Source organism: Phocoena phocoena, chromosome 8 (genome assembly GCF_963924675.1).
Source record: "Phocoena phocoena chromosome 8, mPhoPho1.1, whole genome shotgun sequence".
Lineage (NCBI taxonomy): Eukaryota > Metazoa > Chordata > Mammalia > Artiodactyla > Phocoenidae > Phocoena > Phocoena phocoena.
The window spans coordinates 72,176,812-72,201,042 of record NC_089226.1 but is presented as its reverse complement, the minus strand read 5'-3'; the positions used below and the strand labels follow the sequence as shown (position 1 = coordinate 72,201,042).

The window sequence follows — 24,231 nt, the reverse complement described above, 5'->3', positions numbered from 1 at the left end:
CCCTCCGATTTTGCAAACTGCACACCAAAGCGGGCCCAAAGACAGTTCGCCCTAAGACACTGGGTCAGGACCCTTTCCACCTCCTCCCAGGCTCAAGTTCTTCCCCATCAAAGGGTGATGCAATCCCCGTCCTGTCAGCCATTCTGGGCTGTCGTGGGACTCTAACCTGAGGGAGCTTTGTGAACTTTTAAGCGTAGTGCACTCGTATAGAATTTTCACTCAAAACAAGGAGTTTGAGGGGAGGAGGGAAAGAGAGGCAGAGCATCTCAGCGAGACCGGAGGCCGCGGGCGGAGACGCTCAGAGCGCGCCGGGACTGGGTGACTGGGAGGCGGCTCCATGAGGTACTTTTTCTCTCCCGCGGGCGCCAGGTTAGCTGCAGCGAGAGGGAGCGGTCCGCGGCCCCGCCCACTGCGCGGCCCCCTTCCAACCACAGACCCTTCCCAGTGCCGGCCCCACACCCAAGTCACCAATGCCTCCCCAGGCCGGCCCGTCCCTTGGCAAGCCTCTCCCCAGGCGGGCCCCGCCCCCGCTCCGCCCCCGCGCTTGCCCCACACCTCAGTCACCAATCCCTCCCCCGTGCCCGCCCCTCCCCGTGAGAGCCCGCCCCCGCGCCAAGCCACCACCCCCCACCCCGCCACCGGAAGTGCCGTCGGAGCGTTCCAGCATGGAGCGCGAGCCGAGCGCCACGGCAGCCGCCCCTGCTGCGGCCGCGCTCTTCGCCTGGGTACGTGACTCCGCCTCCGGGCCGTGGCCGCTGGGACTGAGGGGCGCACACAAGCTGGGAGCCCCCGGCCTCGGCGTGGGCGGTCCTGGGGCCAGGCAGCTGAGGTCCGAGAGGCGCTCCTGGTTGGAGGATCCTGGGCTGGGGGCTGAGGAGGAGAGGGCGGGAGGGAAGGGTTTTCATGGGGTGACTTAAGGGCTTCTGGCTGGTGGGGTCCAGACCGGAGGGGCGGCGGCGCAGTGGGAAGAACCTGCCTCCAGGACAGAGCGTCTGGGTCCGCGACAGACTTCAGGCCCGGATAGCGCCGGGAGAGGCGGAGCGGAGGGCTCTGTGGAGAGAGGATCTCCCCGTCCCAGAGCCCCGTGGGGCCACCTGTGCCCTTCACCCTCCCATTGCCAGGAGGATGAAGGCCTTTCCCCAGCCCCACCCCAGCCTGGCCGGAGCAGCCTTTGGTGTGGGGCCGGCGGTGTTGGGCCGTGCACAAGGCGGAGACCCTGCATAGTAACTGATACTCGGCTGTGACTGGGTCTTGCCTGCACGGAGGGTGTGGGAGTCTGCGCTGGTGTCGGTTTGACGGGAGCACTGAGAGACAGGGTCATCTTTATGTGTCGTGGCTGGAAGAGAGGAGAGTCTGTGCACAGGAGTGTGTGGCAGGCAGCCAACCAGATGCACGGGAACAAACATAGTGTCTTGTAGTTCTTCATAGCACATGCTTGTAATGAGACGTATAACTTGTTAATGTCGGTCTCCTTGGTCAGAATGTAGGCGTCATGAGGGTGGGTGCCGTGCATGTCTTGCATGGTGCCTGGCTTGTGCCTGGCACATTGTAAGGTGCTCAGTACATATTTGTTGACTAATGGATGAATGAGTACCTGTTGTGTGCCGAGCTATGTGCTGGTCTTTTGGGAACAACAAAAGAGTGAAAGACTTCCAGCTCTCGTGTTGGGGGCGGTGGGGGGAAGAGAATAAGACCTTTACTGCTGTTACAACCAGTATGTATAGACTAATTTACAAAATGGCAATTATCAGTACCAGGCAGCATTTACTGAGTGCAAGACTGCTGCAGACCGGCAGAAGGGAGAGCGTGGTGTGGCCCGAGGTGGTCTAGCTGTGACTTTGGGGTGGCACTGGAGCTGGGGGTGGAATTAGGGATTGAATGTGTGCCTGGGTGGGTGCTTATCCCAGGCCAGGGACTGGGGTCTGTGTAGACAGAGGAAACATCTGACAGAAAAAGCCTTTCATATATGGCCTTGTCAGTACTGAAGCAAAAATACTGTTGAACCTAACTTCGTTGCTGTGCTTGGGGGCTTGCTGGTATTTTCTTCCTGCGACATTATCTGTGTGGAGGGGTGTATTAGTTTGTAGGGCTGCCGTAACAAAATACCACAGACTGTGAGGCTCCAACAATGGAAATTTATTTTCTCGCAGTTCTGGAGGGTAGAAGTCCAAGATCAAGGTGTCAGCAGGTTTAGTTTCATCTGGGGCCTCTTTGGCTTATAGATGGCCTCCTTCTTGCTGTGTCCTCATGTGGCTTTTTCTGTGGGTGGGAGCATTCATGTGTTTCTTCTTATAAGGATACCAGTCATATTGGATTAGGGTCTCATCCTTATGACCTCATGGAAGCTTAACTACCTTTTTAAAGGCCGTATCTCTGAAAACAGTCACAGTCTGAGGTACTGGACGTTAGGGTTTCAGCAAATGAATTTCAGTGGAACACAATTCAGTTCATAACAAGGGGATTTACCTTTTTGGATGGGTGTGTGTGTGTGTGTGTGTGTGTGTGTGTGTCTTATGTCTGGAGTGTTTGTAAGGAAGGCAAATACAGCTGTAATAGATTGTATTAAAATTTCCTTTTGTTTTGCTTTATCTTGGATTTAGGGCCTCTTGCTGCATTACAAAAATTTGGTGCCATTGTTTGAATCTCATAATGCTGGCTCAGCAACCTGTAGCCCTGGTAATGGGGCAGCCATGGAGATCTCATGGCTAACAGAGAAATCCTCTGCACATGCTTTCCACTTCACACCGTGCAAGTCTTTCATTTGCTCTTTCCTGAGGGACTCATAGGGTCTTACATTAATTCACTGTAAAATATATGCACACCTTCTTTGGGCCAGCACCATTTCAGATGTGGGGGAAATAGCAGTGAGCAGAACAAAGCTCCTGCCATCATGGAGTTACTTAACTCTCTGAGCCTTAGTTTCTTCATCTATGAAATGAATGATAATGCCCCCCACCCTGTGAGAATTAAAGGGGAATGCCCAGCACACAGAGAAGCACTCAGTAGTTGGTTGCTAATATTGCCCTGAGGGCCTCTGGGACCTGTGTCCCTGCATGGCTCCCTCGTCCAGCATAGAGTCCTTGCAGCCCAGATGGCTGTGGAATAGACCACAAGGGGCAGGAGTTTGTATATATGTATGCATTTTTTGGTAGTTATTTTAAATCACTTTTTACATTCAGGTGTCTTCAAAAACAAACACATTTAAAAAATTTTACTACTCAAGAACCAACCAGCAGTCAGTGGTTGGAAAAATTATAAGGATTTCCAGAATCTTAATAAGATTTTCCCTGCAGGTCCATAATCCCTTATCTTCAATTTTGAATACAAAAAGCTCTGTAAACCCAGAACTGACCTGACATTAGGCTGTTTATAGTCTTTGCCCACTAACTATTTGTACTGTTTACTGCAGAAATAATACTGTTTTACTTATGGGGTGCTGCTCCCAGACCTTGCAGCAGTGTATATGATTTATATACTGTATTACTTTTCTAAAGTCTATAAAATTCTGAGTCTGAAGTACATCTGGCTGCAAGGGTTCCAGATTAGGGATTCTGGACCTTTATCATATAATAACGACAACAGACATATTGCCCATCAAGGGGAAATCTGTTTCCTTAGAGGAATCTCACCATGTGAATCTTACAGTAACAAAACATTGTACTTGGAAAGGCCCTTAGAGATTGTTGCCAACCTCTTTCACCTGTTTCAAATGAAATAACAATGGTGTGCCTTGCTTGAGGGCACAAAATCCTCAGCTAACTTTGATTCCAGAAAGTCATTGCCAGTTTTCCCAGTGAGGGTGTGGGGAGAAGGGACAAGAACTAGTCCTAGCGTATTTCCCACCCACTTCGTTCCTATTTTTCTTGATTATTTCTTTCCGTAGCTTCCCTAGATAATTACCGTTTATCAGAAGGAACTCCTATGCTGTCCCGTAAAGGCAACACATGTAGGCTGGGGCATTGGAAGGGGAAGGTGAAGAGTATCACTGGATGAGTTGTGGATGCTGAGAGCTCCTCACATGGAAATCGTGGTGTTCTGGGGATGGGGCCACTGTCCAAGTGTGGGTTGCGTATAACAACTTCTTAAGAATGAGTCTATGAAATCTCATCTGTTATAAGCTCTGAGAGGAGCGTGAGGGTGAGAAAGATAGGGACAGGTAAATTCAAATTGACAGTTGGGGTTCCCATAGTTTTTCGTCCTTGGCTTATTTTATCCCTAGGGTGCAAATAGCTATGGGCAACTTGGCCTTGGCCACAAGGAAGATGTGCTTTTGCCCCAGCAGCTGAGCGACTTCTGTAATCCTGGATGTGTCAAGAGGATCACGGGAGGAGGGGGTCACTCTGCTGTTGTCACAGGTAACTTCCTTCAAGAATATATTTTCTCTCATTTTCTTATTTAGACATTCTCCCCTAGGGTGTTATATTACTATCTTTCAACCTTTTGTATTTTGCAGAGGACAACTTTTTTTGTGAAGGAATCACGTTACCATCAGAGAATGGCAGATTGTCAGAGCTGAAAGGATTTCAGATATCAAGGCCACCCCTCTTTTCCCCTCGCCCGCTCTCCAAATGAGCCTCAGAGAGGAAAATTGCTTAAGGTTACAAGACAAGTAGTGGCCGAGTTGCAACATATATTACATTTTATACCATAGATTGATATTTAACTTTCATATATGAGTTAGAAGTCTTGGCAGTTAAGTTGAATATTCCTTGAGAGCAAGAATTTTATATTTTCCATAATCTTCCCTCAGAGTACCTAGGATAGTACTTAATAAGTACTACAAGTGCTATAATATTGCAAAGGAGGGCATATTGCATCCTGGTTAAGAACATGAACTCTGGAATCAAACCGTGTGGGTTTAAATCCTGGTTCTCTTAATTGTTAACTGTGTGGCCTTGGGCAGATTACTTAATTTCTCTGTGCCACTGTTGCCTCTCTGTTACATGGTGATAATAATGATGAGAAACAATGAGTTAACAGGGCTATATTATGACTTTCATGAGTCCTTGACACTTTTGCCTTTGTGGACACCTCCTTCCATAAAGAAATATTTAAAATTATGTTTACAGCTGCACTGACATAAAGATTAATATAATCCAGGCTAGATTTAGTATTATATATTCCTATTACATATATTTTTTTATTAAAAAATTAGATTAAAACATTTTTGTGGGCTTCTACAAGTATGGTGGGCCCCAGGCACTGTGCCTAAAGGATAAGTCAGCCCCACGCCTGAGGCCCTCAGAAGAGTACTTGGCACATTCTGCATCCTGAATAAACGTTGGCTTTTATTGTTACGGCAGATGATCAATTTGGTAATTGATTGGCCACTGCTGTAGGACTTGGAGTTTCCATTTAGATGTTAGATTGGAGCCCCTTGGACTTGTGCCATTTGGTCCAGAACACATTAACATGCATGGCTTATTAACTTGGGTGGGAAAAAAGTTAGTTGGGTCCATGACTCCAAATAATTAATGAGATCCTTTTGCTCATCTTAGCAATTGTAATTTCCCCTGTTCACACTACCACTAAAACCTTTATATTTTGCAGATGAAGGAAGCCTTTTTGTCTGTGGCCTGAACAAAGATGGGCAACTGGGGCTTGGTCACACCGAGGATGTCCTGTACTTTACCCCCTGCAAATCCCTCCTTGGATGTCCCATCCAACAGGTGGCCTGTGGCTGGGATTTTACCATTATACTTACAGGTGAGTGTACTCCTAGGTAAATCTTTATCACCACAAAGGCTTTGGGTGAGAAGAGCATGATGTTGGGCCCTGATTAAATGAAATCCTCGTTGTATTTAAAAACACACACAAGTGTTCTCTCTGGTTGTCAAGCAAAGTTGCAGGGTGCATTTTGCAAGGAGGGTTTTAACAGTAAAGGAGATAGGGCTGGAAAATCTGGACTGTAATTATTAGAATCTAAACAATAGCTCTCATTTATGAAGTACTTAGTGTGGGCCTGTGTCAGAGTTGTAGGGAGTCAGTAGGTAACACTCTGTTTCTTGCTCACATTTGGGATCAATTGTGAGACAACCACAGAGCAGTCAGACAGGTAGAGATCAAATTATCAGCTTTTTACTGATAAAGGCTAAATTGGAGGGCAAGGTTAATTGTCAGGCCAAGACGTTCTGCTAATACTCCTCTGATCCAAACCCACTCCCCAAACTCTAGGCCTCCCCTGTAGGGGAAGCCCTTACTATGTGTCAGCCCAGAGTGCCTGAGAGGAAGGTGCCAAAGCCATACTGTCCTGTTCCTTCTCCCAAATTCACCAACGGGCCAGGTTACCCATCCTCCCCTAGAAAGCAGTGAGAATGGGGAAGGGCAGGGAGAAAGGCCTGGAGTATATTAAAATTATGGAAATTCCGTCTCATGGAAATATGAAAAGTGGGAGATAAGTATCCTCCATCCCAACACTAGGCACATGGCTAAGCATTCTCCACAGCTCACTTGTCATTAATTAGGTGGTGTAGTGGATAGCCTGTGTAAAACGCTTAGCCCAGTGCCCACTGTTTTTGTTCCTAGGGGGATAGAGCAGGGCGTATGGACTGAATGTGCTGGAGCCCAGGGCCCCACTCACTCCTCTCATTCCTTTTGCTCTTCTCATCCTTCAGCATTTACCCATTTGTCACAGATGTCTTACTTCTTAGATTTGCAATTCAAGTATTTCTATTTTGCAGAAAATGGTCAAGTTCTATCATGTGGATCCAATTCCTTTGGCCAATTAGGAATTCCTCATGGGCCTCGAAGATGTGTGGTCCCCCAGGCCATTGAGGTAAAGACAGCCCCTAATATTGAGCTTGCCTGTGTACTGTGAAAGTGTCTCCAGGTATCACAGTTATCCCTCCCTGGACTAAAAGACTGGCTGGGTCCCTGAAAACCCATGGGGTAGTTAGAATTTAAGTTGAAAAACTCAGGTTCTCCTGGGAAAAATTAGGTTGGAGGGATGGATATTGTGAGTGAAAAGCCTCTGTTAGCTCTCATACATGTTATAATTTTTTGTGAAATCAAGCAATAAAAGTAATATATCTTATAATGACATTAATGACATTTTACAGTTCTAAAAGTCGTCATAGTGGAAACTGTGTTAGAAACAGGTCCAGTGGGAATTGACTCGCCTGAAGACACTAAGTGAGGCAGATGGCATAGGCCCGCACTGTCCAGTGGGAATGTCATGTGAGCCACACATGTAACTTAAAAGTGTCTAGCAGTGCCATTTAAAAAAGGAAAAAAAAAAGGTGAAATTAATTTTTAAAATAACAGCTTTATTGAGATATAAGTCATATACCATAAAATTTACCCTTTAAAAATGTATGTTTCAGTGGTTTTTAGTATACTCACAGAGATGTGCAGCTACCACCATCATCTAATTTTAGACCATTTTCATTATCACAAAAGAAACTGCGTACCCAATAGCAGTTAACTGCCATTTTCCCCTCCCACCAGCCCCTGATGACTGCTAATCTGTATCTGTGGATTTGCCTATTCTGGGCATTTCACATAAATGGAATCATACAATATGTAGCCTTTTGTGGATGGCTTCTTTTACTTCACATGATGTTTTTAAGTTTCACCCAAGTCATGGTATGACATGGTAAAATTAATTTTAACAACTTTTAAACTACTATAATGTAGCCAAACGATTATTATTTCATTTTATATGTCACCAGTATAAAACTTTATTAATGAGATATTTTATATTCTTTCATTTATATGTAGACTTTTTCTGGTGTACATGTTTTACTTAGAGTATATCTCAATTCAGTCTAGTCACATTTCAAGTGTTCAACAGCCATGTGTAGTTAGAGGCTACCATATTGGCCAGCACAAGTGTAAGATAGGACTCCTGGTTTTAGTTCAGAGCTCTTTTCACTGCATCATACTTAAAATGTACACATTTTTGTGAAGATTATATTGTAAGCGAACTTTTAGAGGAATTATGCTGGAATCTAAAATGAGTTTCACCACCTAAGCTGCTCCACTCATATCTAATTTCCTTAAACAGTGACTAAGAGTGGGAGATCTGTTTTCACTGGAGAGAGCTTAGGTCTGCTCCTATCACTTTGCTGAATTCTAATTGCTGGTATTGTGGGGTATTATTTGGGGTCATGGTTTGGGCTGTTCTAACAAAAATATTATAGACTGGGTGGCTTAAACAGCAAACATTTAATTTTCACAGCTCCAGAGGGTGGGAAGTCCAAAAGGCACTGGCATTTTTGATATTTGGTGAGGGCTCACTTTCTGGTTCATAGACAGCCATCTTTTTTCTGTGTCCTTACACGCCACCAGAAGGGGAAAGGCGCTCTCTGGGGTCTCTTTTATAAGGGCATTAATCCCATTCATAAGGGCTCCGCTCTCATGACCTACTCACCTTCCAAAGGACCCACCTCCAAATACTATTATGTGTTGGGGATTAGGTCTCAACATGAATTTCCTAAGAACACAGACACTGAGTCTGTAGCACATGGTATGCATGGAAGTCTAGACTCTGTAGTCCCTGTTGTAAGAAGTGCTACAGCTTCTAGTTGCAAATAGGTAGCTTTTTAAGAACCTATGTATAAGTTATAATTAATTTAGCTTAAGTCACATGGTTAAAGAAGACAGAGAGGAGCAATGGTTAAATATGTTGGATGACAGAATCAGAAGGTAAAAACATTTTGACACACTGTATCTTATAGAACAATGGGAGGAATGTGCCAAAGTGAAGTATAAGAGAAATTCATTCATTTATTTAATAGCAACTATTGTGTGTAGGTGCTGTATTTAGGCAGGGGGGACAAAGGTGAGTAAGACCCAATCCTAGCATTCGAGGGCCTGTAGTTTAGTAGTACATGTTAGATACAGAAATACCTAGATGCATTACCATGTTAGAACTATGATAGATGCATGTATAGCCTCAAAAGGGAGTACTGAACTCTTTTTAGGGGAAGGTGGAGTGAGAACAGACTTACGCTGAATCTTGAAAGTTGAGTAGAAATTTCCCTGGCTTGGGATAGAAGGACGTGCAGAGTAGGTACAAAAGAAGCACATTACAAACAGAAGGAACTTTGTGAACTAGGGTATAGAGCATAAAACAGGAGGGCTTGGGATACTGCAAGCAGTTTAGTGTGATTGGAATATAAGGAAGTGGTAGAAGTGCCAGTAGGGATTGGGCAGGCAGGGAGGTAGTGTCTGATAAATGGTAAGAACAGTGAGTTAGAGAGGGGCCACATGGGATAGTGTGGGGGGTGGATTGAAGGAAGATTACTCAGAAAACTCTTGTTAATAATCCAGATGAGAGATGATCCTGCCCCAAACGAAAGCAGCAGTAGTGGGGATGGAGAAGAAGGAATTGAGGTAAGTTGGTTTGAAGAGAGTGACTCCGCATATAAAACCCTTCAGTTAGCTTTGAAAAGGAAAAAAAAATTAAAAGAAAAAAATTTAAGGGTGGTATATTCAAATTGTATGAGCAGTAAGATTTGATCTTCCACAAAGCTAATGTGATTGTGGGCTGAATTGATAGAAATATAGTCTCCAGAAGAAGGGAGGCCAGAGCTCTGTCCTTCTTTGTGCTGGTCACACTGCATCTAGGATGTTGTGTCCTGGTGTGGGTTTGGTTCTTAGGCCCTGGGCACTGAGGTGAATAAGACTCAGACCCTGCCCTTGAGGACTCTAAAGTTTAGAAAGACACTGTGGATCTGTAAATAAGCAAATATGGTAAGGTCCCATAGGGGCTGTGATTGGTGTATATACAGTCCCTTAAGAGAGAGAGAGACTGAGTAACCAGAGCATAGAGGAGAGAAACCAAGAGGGGGAGGGAATTTGAAACTAGGTGATGGCTGATGGAATTGGGGATGTTTTTCCTGAAGGAGAGATGTGTATTAGTTATCTATAGCTGTGTAATAAGTTACCCCAAAATTCAGCAGCTTAAAGCGACAAGCATTTATTATCTCACAGTTTTGGAGGGTCAGGAATCTGGGAACAGCTTAGCTGGTCTCATGACTTTGCAGTCGAGATGTCAGCCAGGCTGCATGAGGTCTGCTGGAGGCTCAACTGGGCTGGTTCCACTTCCACGCTCTCTAATGGACAGGAGGCTTTAGTTCCTTGCCATATGGGCCTCTCTATAAGACTGTTTAGACATGGTGTCTGACTTCCCCGAAGAGTGATGAGAGAGAGAGAGAGCGAGCGAGAGAGAGAGCGAGAGAGAGAGAGAGCGAGAGAGAGAGAGCGAGAGAGAGAGCGAGAGAGAGAGAGAGACAGAGAGAGAGAGAGAGAGAGAGCGAGCTTAGGACATGACAACTGTCTTCAAATGTTTGGGAAGCCTTGTCAGAAGCAGTAGGCAGATAGGTTTGGTTCCACCTAAGGAGACAGATGGAACCGTGCAAAGATGAGCAGGCACCTGGGGAGGTGGTGAGCCCATGTCACTGGAAGTAGGTATTTGACAGGGGTTGTATGACCACTTGGTGGGGTGTTGTAGACAGGTTTCTAGCATTGAATGGGAATTAGACTAGATCAGAGGTCAGCACACTAGAACCCTTGGTAAATAAAGTTTTATTGGAACACAGCCATGCCCATTCATATATTTATTGTGTATGTTGCTTTTATGTTACAATGGCAGAGTTGAGTAGTTTGACAGAAACCATGTGGCCTGCAAAATCTAAAATATTTACTATCAGGCCCTTTACAGAAAATGTTTGCTAACCCCTGGACTGGATGACCTTGCAGGTGCCTCCTAGCCCTGAGTGGCATTGTAATATGGTATTTTAAAAAGATTTTGCCTTTTAGGGATACATACAGAGGCATTTATGAGTGGAAATGTTGGGAATTGGGAGCTCCAAACCAATCAGACACATAATGAGGATCATGCTGTGTTGTGTTTGGGCATAAATTACATAAAATTTTGTAGATGGATAATTCTGAGATTGCTGTCCTTTTCTTTGTTTTGACAGCCCCTGAGAGAGAAGGTTGTTAGTATTGCTGCTGGACTCAGGCATGCTTTAGCTGCAACAGGTGATCATTTTGCTTTTATTTTCTTGATAAGCATGTAATAAGGAGACACGGAGATTTGGAAGAAATAAACTTTAACGAGTAATTCAGAGTGTCCTGCTGTGCTGCAGTCTGATTAAAAGGAGGGGACATAAGGCAGAAGTCATGTGGGAAAGCCTTTAGCAGGTAGGGAGGAAGGAAATGAAGTTGTCTAGCTCTTTGTTATGTTCTTAGGCATGGTGCTAGGTTCTCTTGATTTAGTTAGTACCTCATTTAATCCTCATAGGCATGCAGTGATGTGAGTTAAAAATTTTTTGTATTGAGGTATAGTTGATTTACTATATATATATATATATATATTTTTTTTTTTTTTTTTTTTTTTTTTTTTTTTGCGGTACGCGGGCCTCTCACTTTGTGGCCTCTCCCGTTGCGGAGCACAGGCTCTGGACGCACAGGCTCAGCGGCCATGGCTCACGGGCCCAGCTGCTCCACGGCGTGTGGGATCTTCCCGGACCGGGGCACAAACCCGTGTCCCCTGCATCGGCAGGTGGACTCTCAACCACTGCGCCACCAGGGAAGCCCAATTTACAATATTATGTTAAGTTTTAGGTGTACAACATAGTGATTCACAGTTTTTAAAGATTATACTCCATTTATAGTTGTTAGAAAATATTGGCCATATTTCCTGTATAATATATTCTTATGGCTTATTTATTTTATACATGGTAGTTTGTACCTCTTACATATGAAGAAACTGAGGTCCAGAGAGGCTAAAGTGTTTGTCTATAGTTACACAGGGAGTTAGGAAATAAAAGGTGAGCTGGGATCAGAGTCTAGGACGGGCTGGATTCCAAGACCCACATTCTTTGCCATGAACTGCATTACTTTCCTAGTGGATGTAAATGTTTATTAATTTGAATTCTTCAAGTGAGCTTGTCTCCTGTACTGTGAGAGGGTGATGCACATAGGGCTGACGGCGTGTGTGAGATTGAGGGTGGAAAGTGGAGGAGGCAGTGACCCTTTTTTCTCTCTTGCTCATTTTTCTGTTTTCCGTTCCCACTTCTTTGGGCTGAAGGACAGCCCAAACTGGCTATGGCAGCCGAGGCTCAAGCGTTGGTGAGTCCAGTTGTGGAATGGGGAGAAGAGTGGAGGCGAGGAAGAATTCGGTGCATCATGGTGCTGGTGGTCACTTGGGGCTTAGCGTGATTATACTTTTTGAAAAACTAAGCTTTTTATTTTAAGGTAATTGTAGATTCACGTGCGGTTGTAAGAAATGAAACAGATCACACTCACTCTTTGCCCAGTTTCTCTCAGTGGTAACATCTTGTGAAAGTATAGTGTAATAGCACAACCAGGATGTCTTGACACAGTCAAGATACAGAACAGTTCCATCACAAGGATCCCTCTTATGGCTCTTTTGTAGCCACACCCACTTCCTACCTACTCTCACCACTTAGCTCTTTCGTTCTCCCACAGTAATGTTGTCATTTTAAGAACGTTATATAAATGGTATCATACAGTATTTAGCCTTTAGGGGTTGGCTTTTTTGCTCAGCATGATTCCCTGGAGATTCATCCGAGTTGGGAGTATGAATAATTTGTTCCTTTTTATTACTAATATTCCATGGTATAGAGGTACCACTGTATTAGTTTGCTGGGGCTGCCGTAACAAAATGCCACAGAGTGGGTGGCTTAAACAACAGGAATTTATTTTCTCACAGTTCAGGAGGCTAGAAGTCCAAGGCCAAGATACCATGAGGGTTGGCTTCTCTTCCTGGCTTGTAGATGCTGCCTTCTTGCTGTCTCTTCACACGGTTCTTCCTCTATGCACGCATGGAAAGAGAGAGAGATCTCCAGCGTCTCTTCCTCTTTTTAAAAGGACACCAGTTCTGTCAGATTAAGGCCTCACTATTATGACCCATTTAACTTTTATCACCTCCTATAGGCCCTATCTCCAAATACAGTTACACTGGAGTTTAGGACTTCAATATATGAATTTACAGGGAACACAATTCAGTCTATAACAACCACGGTTTGTTTAACCAGTCACCCATTGAAGGACATTTGGTTGTTTCTGGTTTTTAGCTATTAAGAATAGAGCTATAATCATTTGTGGACAAGCTTTTCTGTGAACATAAATTTTCATTTCTCTGGGATAAATGACCAGGAGTGTGATTACTGTGTTGTATGGTAGTGATTATGCTTTTATAAGCAGCTTCTTCTCTTAGAAATTAGAAGGACCAAAGAATTGCCTGTCATTGGTTTCCTTGCCCCTTTCCTACCAACATTTTGTGATTGCTAGTCTTATGTGTACATTTTTGTCCAGTTAACAAAGCAGCACAGTTCCCATTATGTGTTTGATTAATTTAATTGTAAGTCCTCCCCTCCCCCACTTAATCTGTAACTATTTCTGCCCACATCTCTAAAAGATAAGGAATTTTTCTGAAAACATTACCCCAAAATACCATCATCATACCTACAAAAAATTATCAGTAATTCTGTAATTTCATCAAGCATCTAGTCAGTATTTAAATTGCCCTGATTATCTCAAAAATATTTTTTTTATGGTTTGTTTGAATCAGGATCCAAATTAGGTTTATCATTGCAACTGGTTGATATGTATCTCAAGTCTCTTTCTCTCTTTTTTAAAGTTTATTTATTCCTTTTAGTTTTTTACTGTGATAAAATACACATAAAATTTATCATCTTACCCATTTTTAAATGTACAGTTGAGTGGGATTAAGTGCATTCACATTATTGTGCAACTATTACGAAAATCTGTCTCCAGAACTTTTCTCATCTTGCAAAACTGAAACTCTATACCCATTAAACAATAACTCCCCATTCCCCCTTCTCCCAGTCCCTGGCAACCACCATTCTACTGTCTATTTCCATGATTTTGGCCACTCATACAGGTACCTCATATAAGTGGAATCATACAGTCTTTGTCTTTTTGTGGCTTATTTCACTCAACATAATATCCTCAAGGTCTATTCATGTTGTAGCAAATGTCAGAATTTCCTTCCTTTTTTTTTTTTTTTTTTTTTGCGGTACGCGGGCCTCTCACTGCTGCGGCCTCTCCCGTTGCGGAGCACAGGCTCCGGACGTGCAGGCTCAGCGGCCATGGCTCACGGGCCCAGCCGCTCCGCGGCATGTGGGATCTTCCCGGACCGGGGCACGAACCCGTGTCCCCTGCATCGGCAGGTGGACTCTCAACCACTGCGCCACCAGGGAAGCCCCCTCCTTCCTTTTTAAGACTTAATGATATTCCACTGTATGTGTATACCACATTTTGCTTATCCATTCTTCTATTGATAGACACTTGGGTTGTGACCACATTTTAGCTATTGTGAATAATACTGCTATGAACATGGGTATACAAATATCACTTTGAGATCTTGCTTTCAGTTCTTTAGGATGTGTACCCAGAAGTAGGACTGCTGGGTCATATAGTAATTCTATTTTTAATTTTGGGGGGAATTGCCATACTGTTTTCCATAGTGGCTATACCATTTTACATTCCCACTAGTAGTCACAAGGTTTCAGGTTTCTTCACATCCTTGCCAACCCATGTTATTTTCTTCTTCTTTTTTTTAATAGTAGTCATCCTAATGAGTGTAAAGTTTTGATTATATTTCCCTAATGACTAGTGATATTGAGCATCTTTTTATGTGCTTATTGGCCATTTGTATATTTTCTTTGGAGAAAAGTCTTTTCAAGTCCTTTGCTCATTTTTGAATTTTTGTTGTTGTTGAGTTTTAGGAGATCAGTGTATATTTTAAATATTAATCCTTTATCAGGCATCTCCAGTCTCTTTTAATCTTTATGTACCTTTTCTCTCTTTTTATCCTCTTGCAATTTATTTGTTGAAGAGATGGTAAGTTTTGTTTTATTTCAATACTGTGTTTTGCTCACATTGTACTCAATCATCATCACTTATATTTCACAAAGCATGCTTGTCTGTTTACAGCCTAAAGGACCATTGGGTATAGGATACTTCTGGAGGAGCAGTACCTTAATGTTGCTGTTGGATAGTGAATCCTAGTTACACACATCTGACTGTAGACAAAATATACAATATTTCATCTATGCATTTGTATGAGGTTCAGAACATGGGTACATGAATTAGAGTCAGTGAATATGGAAATAAAAGGCCATTCCATTGAAGTAGTGGCTATTAAGAAGCTATCTTGCAGTCGTAAATATGTATTTATTTGATGATTAGGAATCTTTGAATTCATCTTGGTGTAGTAGAAAAGACACTACATTAGGTGTAGGAGAGTTAAGTCCTGGTGTTTTCTCTGCTACTAGCTCCCCGTATGACCTTGGACAAATCACAGCTCCTCTACAGGGCCTCAGTTTCTCATGCAGTAAATGTGAGGAATGGACGTGGTAAGTTTCAAGGTTCTTTCCTGCTCGATCTGGAGTCTCAGTTGTCCTTTCAAGTTAATCATGAAAAAAATGCCATTCCAGTAATTTGACTCTGGAGGAGTGTCCTAGAACTTTCTGGAGGGAGTTTTACTATGTTGGAATTTCCTTTGATGGTCTTAGATTGCCCTGAAGATTGGATTTGTGATTGACTTGGTGGTAATCCCTATGACCAGCCATAGGGCCTCTTGAGGCAATAAGCTTTTCCATAATATGCATGTTAACTGAGCATGAATTGGGAATCTCTCATGGCATTGAGGTTCAAAGAGCAATCTGGTCTTAATCCAGATAAAGATTTTCTTTTTTCTCTCCTGCTCTGCTGGGAAGCTAGTGGCATGGTGTTCCAGTGGGGAACTGGTTTGGCATCATCTGGACGGCGGTTGTGCCCTGGGCAGACTCTCCCACTGTTTTTGACAGCAAAGGAACCAAGCAGAGTGACAGGTAAGGTCCTTACTTCTTCTGAATCCTGTATTTATTCTTTGTTTGGAAATGGAGACACAGGCATGCAGAAAATGGGTAAATGGAGTTCTGCGTTTGCTATTTCTTGGTCTCTCTGTCTTAACTCTCTCCGTTGGTTGGTCTATTAATTTGCTGGAATTTTTGTGGGCCCAGTAAAAGTACTCCTCTTTGCTGCCAGAGTTTGGAACCCATTGAGAAGTAGGTGCGAGTCAGGTGGGTGGAAATCAAAATGGTAACTCTAGAGCTGTTACAAGTTAGGTTGGAAGACATGGCTTAGGTGTTTGGAAATAACGTGTAGCAATAGTGAGCCTCCAGGTTCTGAATCCCAGATTGAATTTACCCACCAGGCACTGGAGCAGCTGTATGCATTCAGTCCTGCTAAGCTCGTGGTGCCGCTGAGACCACGGAGGAGGTGCCCTCTGCAGGCAGGCACATCCCAGAAGGAGAACCCACAAGGAATGTGCCTGCCTGCCCAGCTCCTTCTCCCAAAACGAAAGCAGGAGCGAGTGAGGATGTGGAGAGAGGGGCTAGGAGCGTTCCCCGAGGGAAATCTCTCTTCATGGGCACACGAGGAGTAGGTAGGAAGGGTGCAGCCCACAGGACTCTTGGTCTCTAGGACTTTCTTTCTCTGTCTCTCTCTCTCTGCCTGCTCTACACTCTCTTCGTGGTCCTTTATCTCTCTGTTTGTAGCACCATGTCTCCACCTCCTCCTCCTCTTCCTCTCTTGCTCTGACTTTGTGACCCAGTTTACTGAGGGTTAGCTGTAGGAAAAACCTGTCAGGAAACCTCTACTCTCCTCTAGCTCAGAATAATGGAGGGATTTTTGAGGGCAGTAGGAAGTGGGGAGAGAAAAGGGAAGGGTGAGCTGCAGTGGGAGTGTCGTACAAGTTGTTGGGATCATTCTGATTCTCTTAAGTCCCTGAGGCTTTCCCCTGTTGCAGGGGTGAGGTTAGCGCCCTGAAGCCCATGTGTTGAGTTGGGGAGGGTTCTCTTAGAGATGGAGAAGGGGCCACTGAACACAGGACAGTCTACTTCACATTGAAAGCATTTGTAATATAAACTCATACTTCCCAAACATCTTTCCTGCCTCACAAAGGTATTCACTGCTTCCTGGGCATGCGCTGTGTTCTTATTCCTCTGTGCCTGTGGGCAGACTGTTACCTCTTCCCAGGATGCCTTTTCCTTCCTCTTCCCCTTGGGAAAATCCTGATCATTTTTCAGGTCCTAGCTCAGCTACAGCTTTCTCAGGAAAGACTCTTCCTTCTTCTCACCTCCATTGCATTTTCTTTTTTTTTTTTAATAGATTTATTTATTTATGGGTCTTCGTTGCTGCGCGCAGGCTTTCTCTAGTTGCGGCGAGCAGGGGCTACTCTTCGTTGTGGTGCGCAGGCTTCTCATTGCAGTGGCCCCTCTTGTTGTGGAGCATGGGCTCTAGGCATGCGAGCTTCAGTAGTTATGGCACGTGGGCTCAGTAGTTGTGGCTCATGGGCTCTAGAGCGCAGGCTCAGTAGTTGTGGCACACAGGCTTAGTAGCTCTGCGGCATGTGGGATCTTCCCCAGACCAGGGATCGAACCTGTGTCCCCTGCATTGGCAGGCAGATTCTTAACCACTGCGCCACCAGGGAAGTCCGCATTTTCTTTATGTGCATGGATAGCACAACGTATTGTATTGTTATGAGCTGTTTACATGTTTTCCCAAATGCCAAAGATGATGAGCTTTTTAAGGGTAGGGATTATGTCTACTGTCTGTTTTAGCACAGGTTTTGTATCTAAAAGGAATCAGAAGTGTTTTTATTTGATTTGATTTAAATGACCTGGTTGGGATCTGCTTGGGGCACAGCTTGGATTCAGAGTTAACCTGGGGGAATTTTCTGATGAGATGTTAGAGAAGATATCAGCTTCCTGCCCTCAAAGTCTTTCATTTTTCCTTGTCCCCTCTTCACCTCATTGCCATCTGTTCTGGAGCTGGAACCCTGGATGTCCTCTCCCGACCCGGCCACTAGGAGACCAGTGCTTCCTCTCTGGTGAAAGTGGCAGAAACATCTTCTTTGTCCCTTTGTCATTCCACAGGATACTTGAAGGCATGAGGGGCATTTTATTAAGACACTAGTAAATTGAACAGAAGTGTAAGAAGAAAGAGTTACAGAATAGGACTCCCATTTCTCTGCATGCCAGACCAGGTGACCACAGCATCGAGCAGAGTTGATTAGGGTTTACACTGTTGTTGAAGGCAGTGTGTTTATGGGTGGAAAAGTGCTAGATTTGGATATGGGAGGCAAGTTCAAATTCTAGCTCTGCCTGTGTGTTGTTAGGAGGCCTGGGCTTGTGTTTCAGTGTCTGCATGTGATAGCAGCTGAATGTATGAGATGTCATTGCTTCTAGGCCCACTCCGTGGACAGAGCTAGGAAATATACATGTACACACACGTTTATACATATGTACACCTATGTCTGTTTATCTCTAGTAGAAACCGCAAGTCTACACTGACTTCAATTACAATGCAGTATCACATGGTCAATTCTAGCCTCTAACCTTTTCATATCTGTACCTTTCTTCTCCTTTCTGATAGTGAGAAATCTGACTCCTTTATCCTCAAAATATTTATTTATTTGTTCAACCTCCTGGATATAAGCAGTCTCCCTACCATGCCAGCCATCTTCTGGGCCAGTGCCGCTGACTCAGACCTTCCTGCACTGGCTGAGAGTTTCTCTCCAGGTGCTGTGGTCACTGCCTATGGGCCTCCTGTGCCCAATTTGTTCTGTTACAAATGTGATTTCAAAAGAATTTTTTTTTTTTGTAGGCCTAGAGAATTCTCAAGCAGTATGTGTTCTTGCTGGCTCAGACCACTCAGCTTCACTGACAGGTAGGTAACATGCCATTCAGAATTCTGGGTGTTTCTGCCTCAAGTGATGCTATTGGGGTACAGAGGGAAAACCATAGACTTTGGAGTCAGAATTCTGATGCCACCACTGGTATGATCTTAGGCAAGTCGTTTTACCTTCCTGAGACCATTTCCTCTTCTATAAAGTACTTTGTGGATAGTTTTGAGAATTACATATCATAATACAGGTAAAACACTCATGTGAAACAGAGGCTCACTGCCTTTCCTCTGAGTTTGTTTTCTTAGCTGTACAATAGGGATAAAAGTATCTTCCTTTAGGGTAATTGCGATTGTCACATCATATAACCAACAGTAAACTTATGTATAATATGTTGTTATCTTATCCACCTAATCTATTTTGATGTCTAATATAACTAAGCTCTCTAGCTGTCTATTTTCTCTAGCTGTGTAATCTCAGACTAACCTATTTTATCTACCTATATCTTTCTTCTCCATTTATCTGTCACCCTGTCTGCTCTCTCTATTTATCTACTCTATTTTATTTAACTATACATCTCTATTTTTATTTATCTTCCATCTTAGTGTCTTCCTGTCTAACCTGTCTCCATAATCTCTAAGTCTAGTTGTGTATATGTTTCTGTAATCTATTTTATATTTTTATGTTTTTCTCTAGTTGATCTCTCTATTCCGTCTCTTTAATCTGTCTATCTAGTCTTTTTTCTCTCACACAGTGTGTATATCTCTCTGTCTTGGCCATGTATCTGTCCATCCATCCATTTGACACACCCAGCCAATATAGTATAAACTTTCTAGTGATAATGCAGCATTTTCTTGAAAGTGAAGGTTATCCATCTCTCCTAATGGTTTTTTTCAAAGCCCAGATTGCCCTGACCCCTGCTGGTAGACTGGATACTCTAGCTCCGAGAGATTTATGTTGGTAAGACCTCTCACCCAGAGTTGAATGCATTACATATTTTAAGCAAAGGGAAATGACTTTTATACACAGTGTTTGCAGTGTTTCATGTGGAAATTAAGATGTATACACAGTATCTGTAAATTAATGGAGGCATGCATTCTTCAACATCAAATTTGTAATGCAGTCCAACTGTTACTGTTTCCAAAGCACAAGAGCCGTAATGTGAGATTTTAAATACTTAACAGATTCTGAACTACAGATAATTTGATATTTAATGAATTAAAAACAACTAACTAATGAAAGAACTAGCTGCTTTTAGCCTGTGTCTCATGTTAAGTAGATTTATAGATGTGTTAAAAGAGTTGAGTTAAAATGAATGTCAGGGCTTCCCTGGTGGCTCAGTGGTTGGGAGTCCGCCTGCCAGTGCAGGGAACATGGGTTCGGGCCCTGGTCCGGGAAGATCCCACATGCTGCGGAGTGGCTGAGCCCGTGCACCACAACTGCTGAGCCTGCGCTCTGGAGCCCGTGAGCCACAGCTACTGAAGCCCGTGCGCCTGGAGCCCGTGCTTCGCGGCAGGAGAGGCCACCGCAGTGAGAAGCCCGCTCGCCACAACTAGAGAGGGCCCGCGTGTGGTGACGAAGACCCAATGCAGCCAAAAATAAATAAATAAATTTATTAAAAAAAAAAAAAAAAAAGAATGCCAGCTCTAAGGGACTCCTCTGGGCATGTGGTCCCACCTCCCCTTTTCTGGGGAGGGGGGCAGAAGGCCGCAGGACAAGAAGTGACTAGTTCATCCCTCACAGTCCTCACTAGCATTGGAGGAAGGCATTCTTTTCTGAGAATAAGAACAGACTAAGAGAGGTTTCTTTTATTTTTTTTCCGCCATGCCATGTGGCATGTGGGATCTTCTCCGACCAGGGATCAAACCCATGCCCCCTGCGTTGGGAGCACGGAGTCTTAACCACTGGACCACCAGGGAAGTCCTGAGAGATTTCTACTCTGTTCTAATTCATTTGAAATGGCTGGTATTTTGTAAACCTAGAGATTCTTCTAGTTGCTTGCTAACATCAATTTCTTAAAAACTCTTGTAATCAGTAAAGCTATTTTTTATTTCATATGTGGAGCATTTTTACTATGGTGTTTTTAAAACATAGATGTTGGATTTTTTATTGTGATATAATTCATATATGAAATTCACTCCTTTAAAGTGTACAGTTTAGTGATTTTTAAAGTATATTCACAAAGCGAATTGGTTTTGGATATTGTGAAAGTGAATTAAAAAGGGTCAAGATTAATATCCGTCTTTCCTGGTCTAGTTCAAGCTGTTACACATTGGATTTTGTTCAGTGTTCTTTAGACCTTCTCTCTGGAGTTGTAGATTATGTAACTATTTGACATTGCAGCAGAATTTAGTTTTGCCTGCTGATGCAACAGTGTAATGATCCGCATTACATTACTGTGGAAGACAGTTCGTCTTTGCAAAAAAGATGGTTTAGACTTACTAAGATAAATGAAGGCTTATTACAGACGCAGGCTCATTGTCAGTGGTACCTTGGTAGCTAAGCACTCCATTTAATGGGTTGAAGCTTTGCTGAGGGGTCCTCTGCCCTCTTGTAAAGGATCCTCATACTTCATACACCCTGGTGAGGTCCAGGGAGGTTGCCCTCTCTCTAGGCACGAAATATACCAAATTCGTTGTATAGCACTGCAGAATGTCAGCGCTGCAAGGTCACCTGGGTGACAAAAAGGCTCCTCTGATTTATAGACCCTCAGACTCTATGAAACAGAGACCCAGAATGTGAAGTGATGTGCCCCGTGTCACAGAGTGATCCAGTAGCAGATTTGGGACTTGAAGCCGGAATCTTGGTCTAATATCCTTTAATGATACTGTTTGGCTTCTGATCAGTTTTGGAGAATAGACCAGACTGCCTCAGGGCAAGCAATACTGTAAACCTTTACTGGGAGGTCACAGAATGCTGTGGAAGCAAGAAACCTGGCTTCTGGTCCCACTTGATCCCTTATTAGCTATGTGATCTTGAAAGTCACTTAACATCTCCGAGCCTTGGTTAATTTATCTTCTAGAAGAGTGCTGTCTAGGAGAAATATAATGTGAGCCGTATTGCAAAAAGTAAAAAGAAAAAGGTGAATTAATTTTAATAATTTATTTTACTTAACCCAGTATATCCACAATATTATTTCAATATGTAATCAGTATGAAACTTATTAATGAGGCACACTCCTTTTGGGTTTTTTTGCACTACGTCTTTACAATCCATTGTGCTTTGTTTGTCTTCAACGTGTCTCATTTGGACTAGCCACATTTCAAGTGTTCAGTAGCCACATGTGTGTGCCATGTGCTTACTGTGCGGTGTAGAACCTTGGAATGTTAGGGTTGGGAAAGTGCTTAGAAATCATCCAAGGAGTCACAAACTATAGATTTATAAGCCAAATTATGGTCTATGGCCCCATTTTGTTTGACTTCCAGTTAAACATTTGGTGAATGTGAATGCCTTTTGGACAAGCATGTGCCCTCTGGTTTGCTGCCGTCACCCACAAGTCTCTCCTGTTAACAGTGTCATCAGTTATATCGTCTGCCCTTCTTGACCAACCGCCCTCCCCTCCAGTCTTCAGCTGGTTAAACTAAGGCTTGGAGAGGAAGTGGTTTGTCCAAGGTCAGTAGCTAGTTAGCAGATCCAAGAATAGAAGCCAGAATCACTTGACTCTGAAATTGTTCTTTTTCTATTAAATCACAGTGTCAGTCAGTCGCATTCCTGCTTATATCACAGGATTATTGTGAGGTTCAAATGAGCTTAAATGCTATGTGGATGTGATATGATAACATTATATTTTCTTCTGGACAGGGCATGTAGTGAAATCATCTTATGTTTATAAAGTTTAAGCTTTAAACAATTTATCTTTTAACCTGTTATTTAAAAAAGCTAATATATATTTTTCCTAACAAAAGGTAATGCAAGCGTTTATTTTAAAAATGTAGAAAATAGAGAAACATATGTCTTGCATGTGGTACATGTTGAACAAATATTTGGCTGAATGAATTAATGAAAAAAATTCACATTCCTATTCCTTGACAAACAGCTAAGACCATTTGGCCTTTTTTCCTATTTAAAGAATTAAAAAAAATCTTGTGTATAATTATGCTATACATGAATTTGGTATCTTGTTTTGCTCTATTCAACATTGTAGGATTAAGAGTAATACAACTTCTTTTAACCACTTTTTTTTTTTTCAAACGGGTTATTTTCCATCATTTTGGACTAATGTTCCTTCACCTCTTTTGTCCCCCTTTTGTTTGTTTAAGATGCAGGAGAGCTGTTTGTTTGGGGAAGCAACAAGCATGGGCAACTGGCTTCCCATGCTGCTTTCCTTCCTGTGCCCCAGAAGATAGAAGCACATTGTTTTCAGAATGAAAAGATCGCTGCTGTCTGGAATGGGTGGACACACCTGGTTGCTCAGACAGGTGAGAGTGGCAGAGAGTTTGTGATTGGGAAGAGCAGCTGGGGGACAGCTGTCTAAGTAGCTATGAATGCTTGGTGGGATTAGGTAGTTTGGTTTTTACTGATGAAAAGCTTTAAGGGTTGGGAAGGGAAGGACCTGGGGTCTAGTTCTGCAATCAGCCAGATATGTGGCTTTTCCTCTCTGGATCACAGGTTTACACGCAAAAAGGCAAAGCTGGCTTAGGTTAACTCCTTCTGGCCCTAAGAGTCCATGAGGTTTTGTGAAGGAACCCACTGCAACAAACATCACCTAGAAATTTGCCCAGGTTGTTGGGGAGTCTTTGCCTTGTCATAGCTAAAGGGATGACTGTATTTGCATTTTCACTTGAGTCTAAATTAAAGGTGTCAGAAACTATTAAGTTAAATATTTTAAGATTGAGGCAAAAGCATTACTTTGAGTCATAGCTGGCATGGTATTTTGATTTAAATTTTTATTAACCCTAACAAACTTTGTACATTGATTCAAGCATCCCACATATTCCTTCAGATGTTACCTTACCAGGCCATGCCATGCCATCCAGCTTTTGGCATCTTTATCTTTTCTTGATAATATCTTCGTTGATTTCTCATCTTAGGGCAGTTCTCCTTGCCTGATCTTCATATTCCTGACACTGTTCTCGGGGTTTGTTTTTTCATGGCCTCCCTTCTTCCCAGCCTTCCTAGAGCTCTTGCTGACTGACACAATTTCCCAGACCAGCAGTTTGTAATTCTTAAGAACCATTATCGTGTCAAGGCCTTCTGAACCTCAGGGGTTCTCAGGAGTCCTCTTGCCTGCTCTTGGCCTGCTCGTTAGTGACACACAGATCTGTAGACTTCCAAATACCTGGTGACTTAATCCAATACTTTTGTAGGTTTTCAGGTCAGCTTCAGTTATCCTGGGTAAGTCACACATACTACACGTTTGAACACATAGACTTATGAGTATTTATATCCATGGTGCTTTTAATTGGTTCTTAAAATTTTTTTTAAGATTGTTTTGGTACAGAGGCCTATATAACAAAGGCGTATAATAAACTTTCCATATTTACCGCTTCAGAGGATGGTCTAATTATGTCATTCATTTGGAGGAAAATCATGACTTTCCTCAAAGAAGTCCAGACTGCTTG

The 24,231-nt window shown here is 43.2% G+C and overlaps 1 protein-coding gene across 1 annotated transcript in view; it reads left to right on the top strand.

Moving 5' to 3' along the window:
- The first annotated feature begins 665 nt into the window (after positions 1–665).
- SERGEF (secretion regulating guanine nucleotide exchange factor) overlaps positions 666–24,231 on the top strand; it is a 219,205-nt gene continuing 195,639 nt past the window's right edge. Inside the window, exons 1-8 of the mRNA XM_065882924.1 lie at positions 666–725; positions 4,220–4,355; positions 5,551–5,706; positions 6,681–6,775; positions 10,929–10,989; positions 15,720–15,833; positions 18,652–18,714; positions 22,930–23,088. Of these exons, the coding sequence (XP_065738996.1) occupies positions 666–725; positions 4,220–4,355; positions 5,551–5,706; positions 6,681–6,775; positions 10,929–10,989; positions 15,720–15,833; positions 18,652–18,714; positions 22,930–23,088 (844 nt within the window). The remainder of the gene's footprint in view (positions 726–4,219; positions 4,356–5,550; positions 5,707–6,680; positions 6,776–10,928; positions 10,990–15,719; positions 15,834–18,651; positions 18,715–22,929; positions 23,089–24,231) is intronic.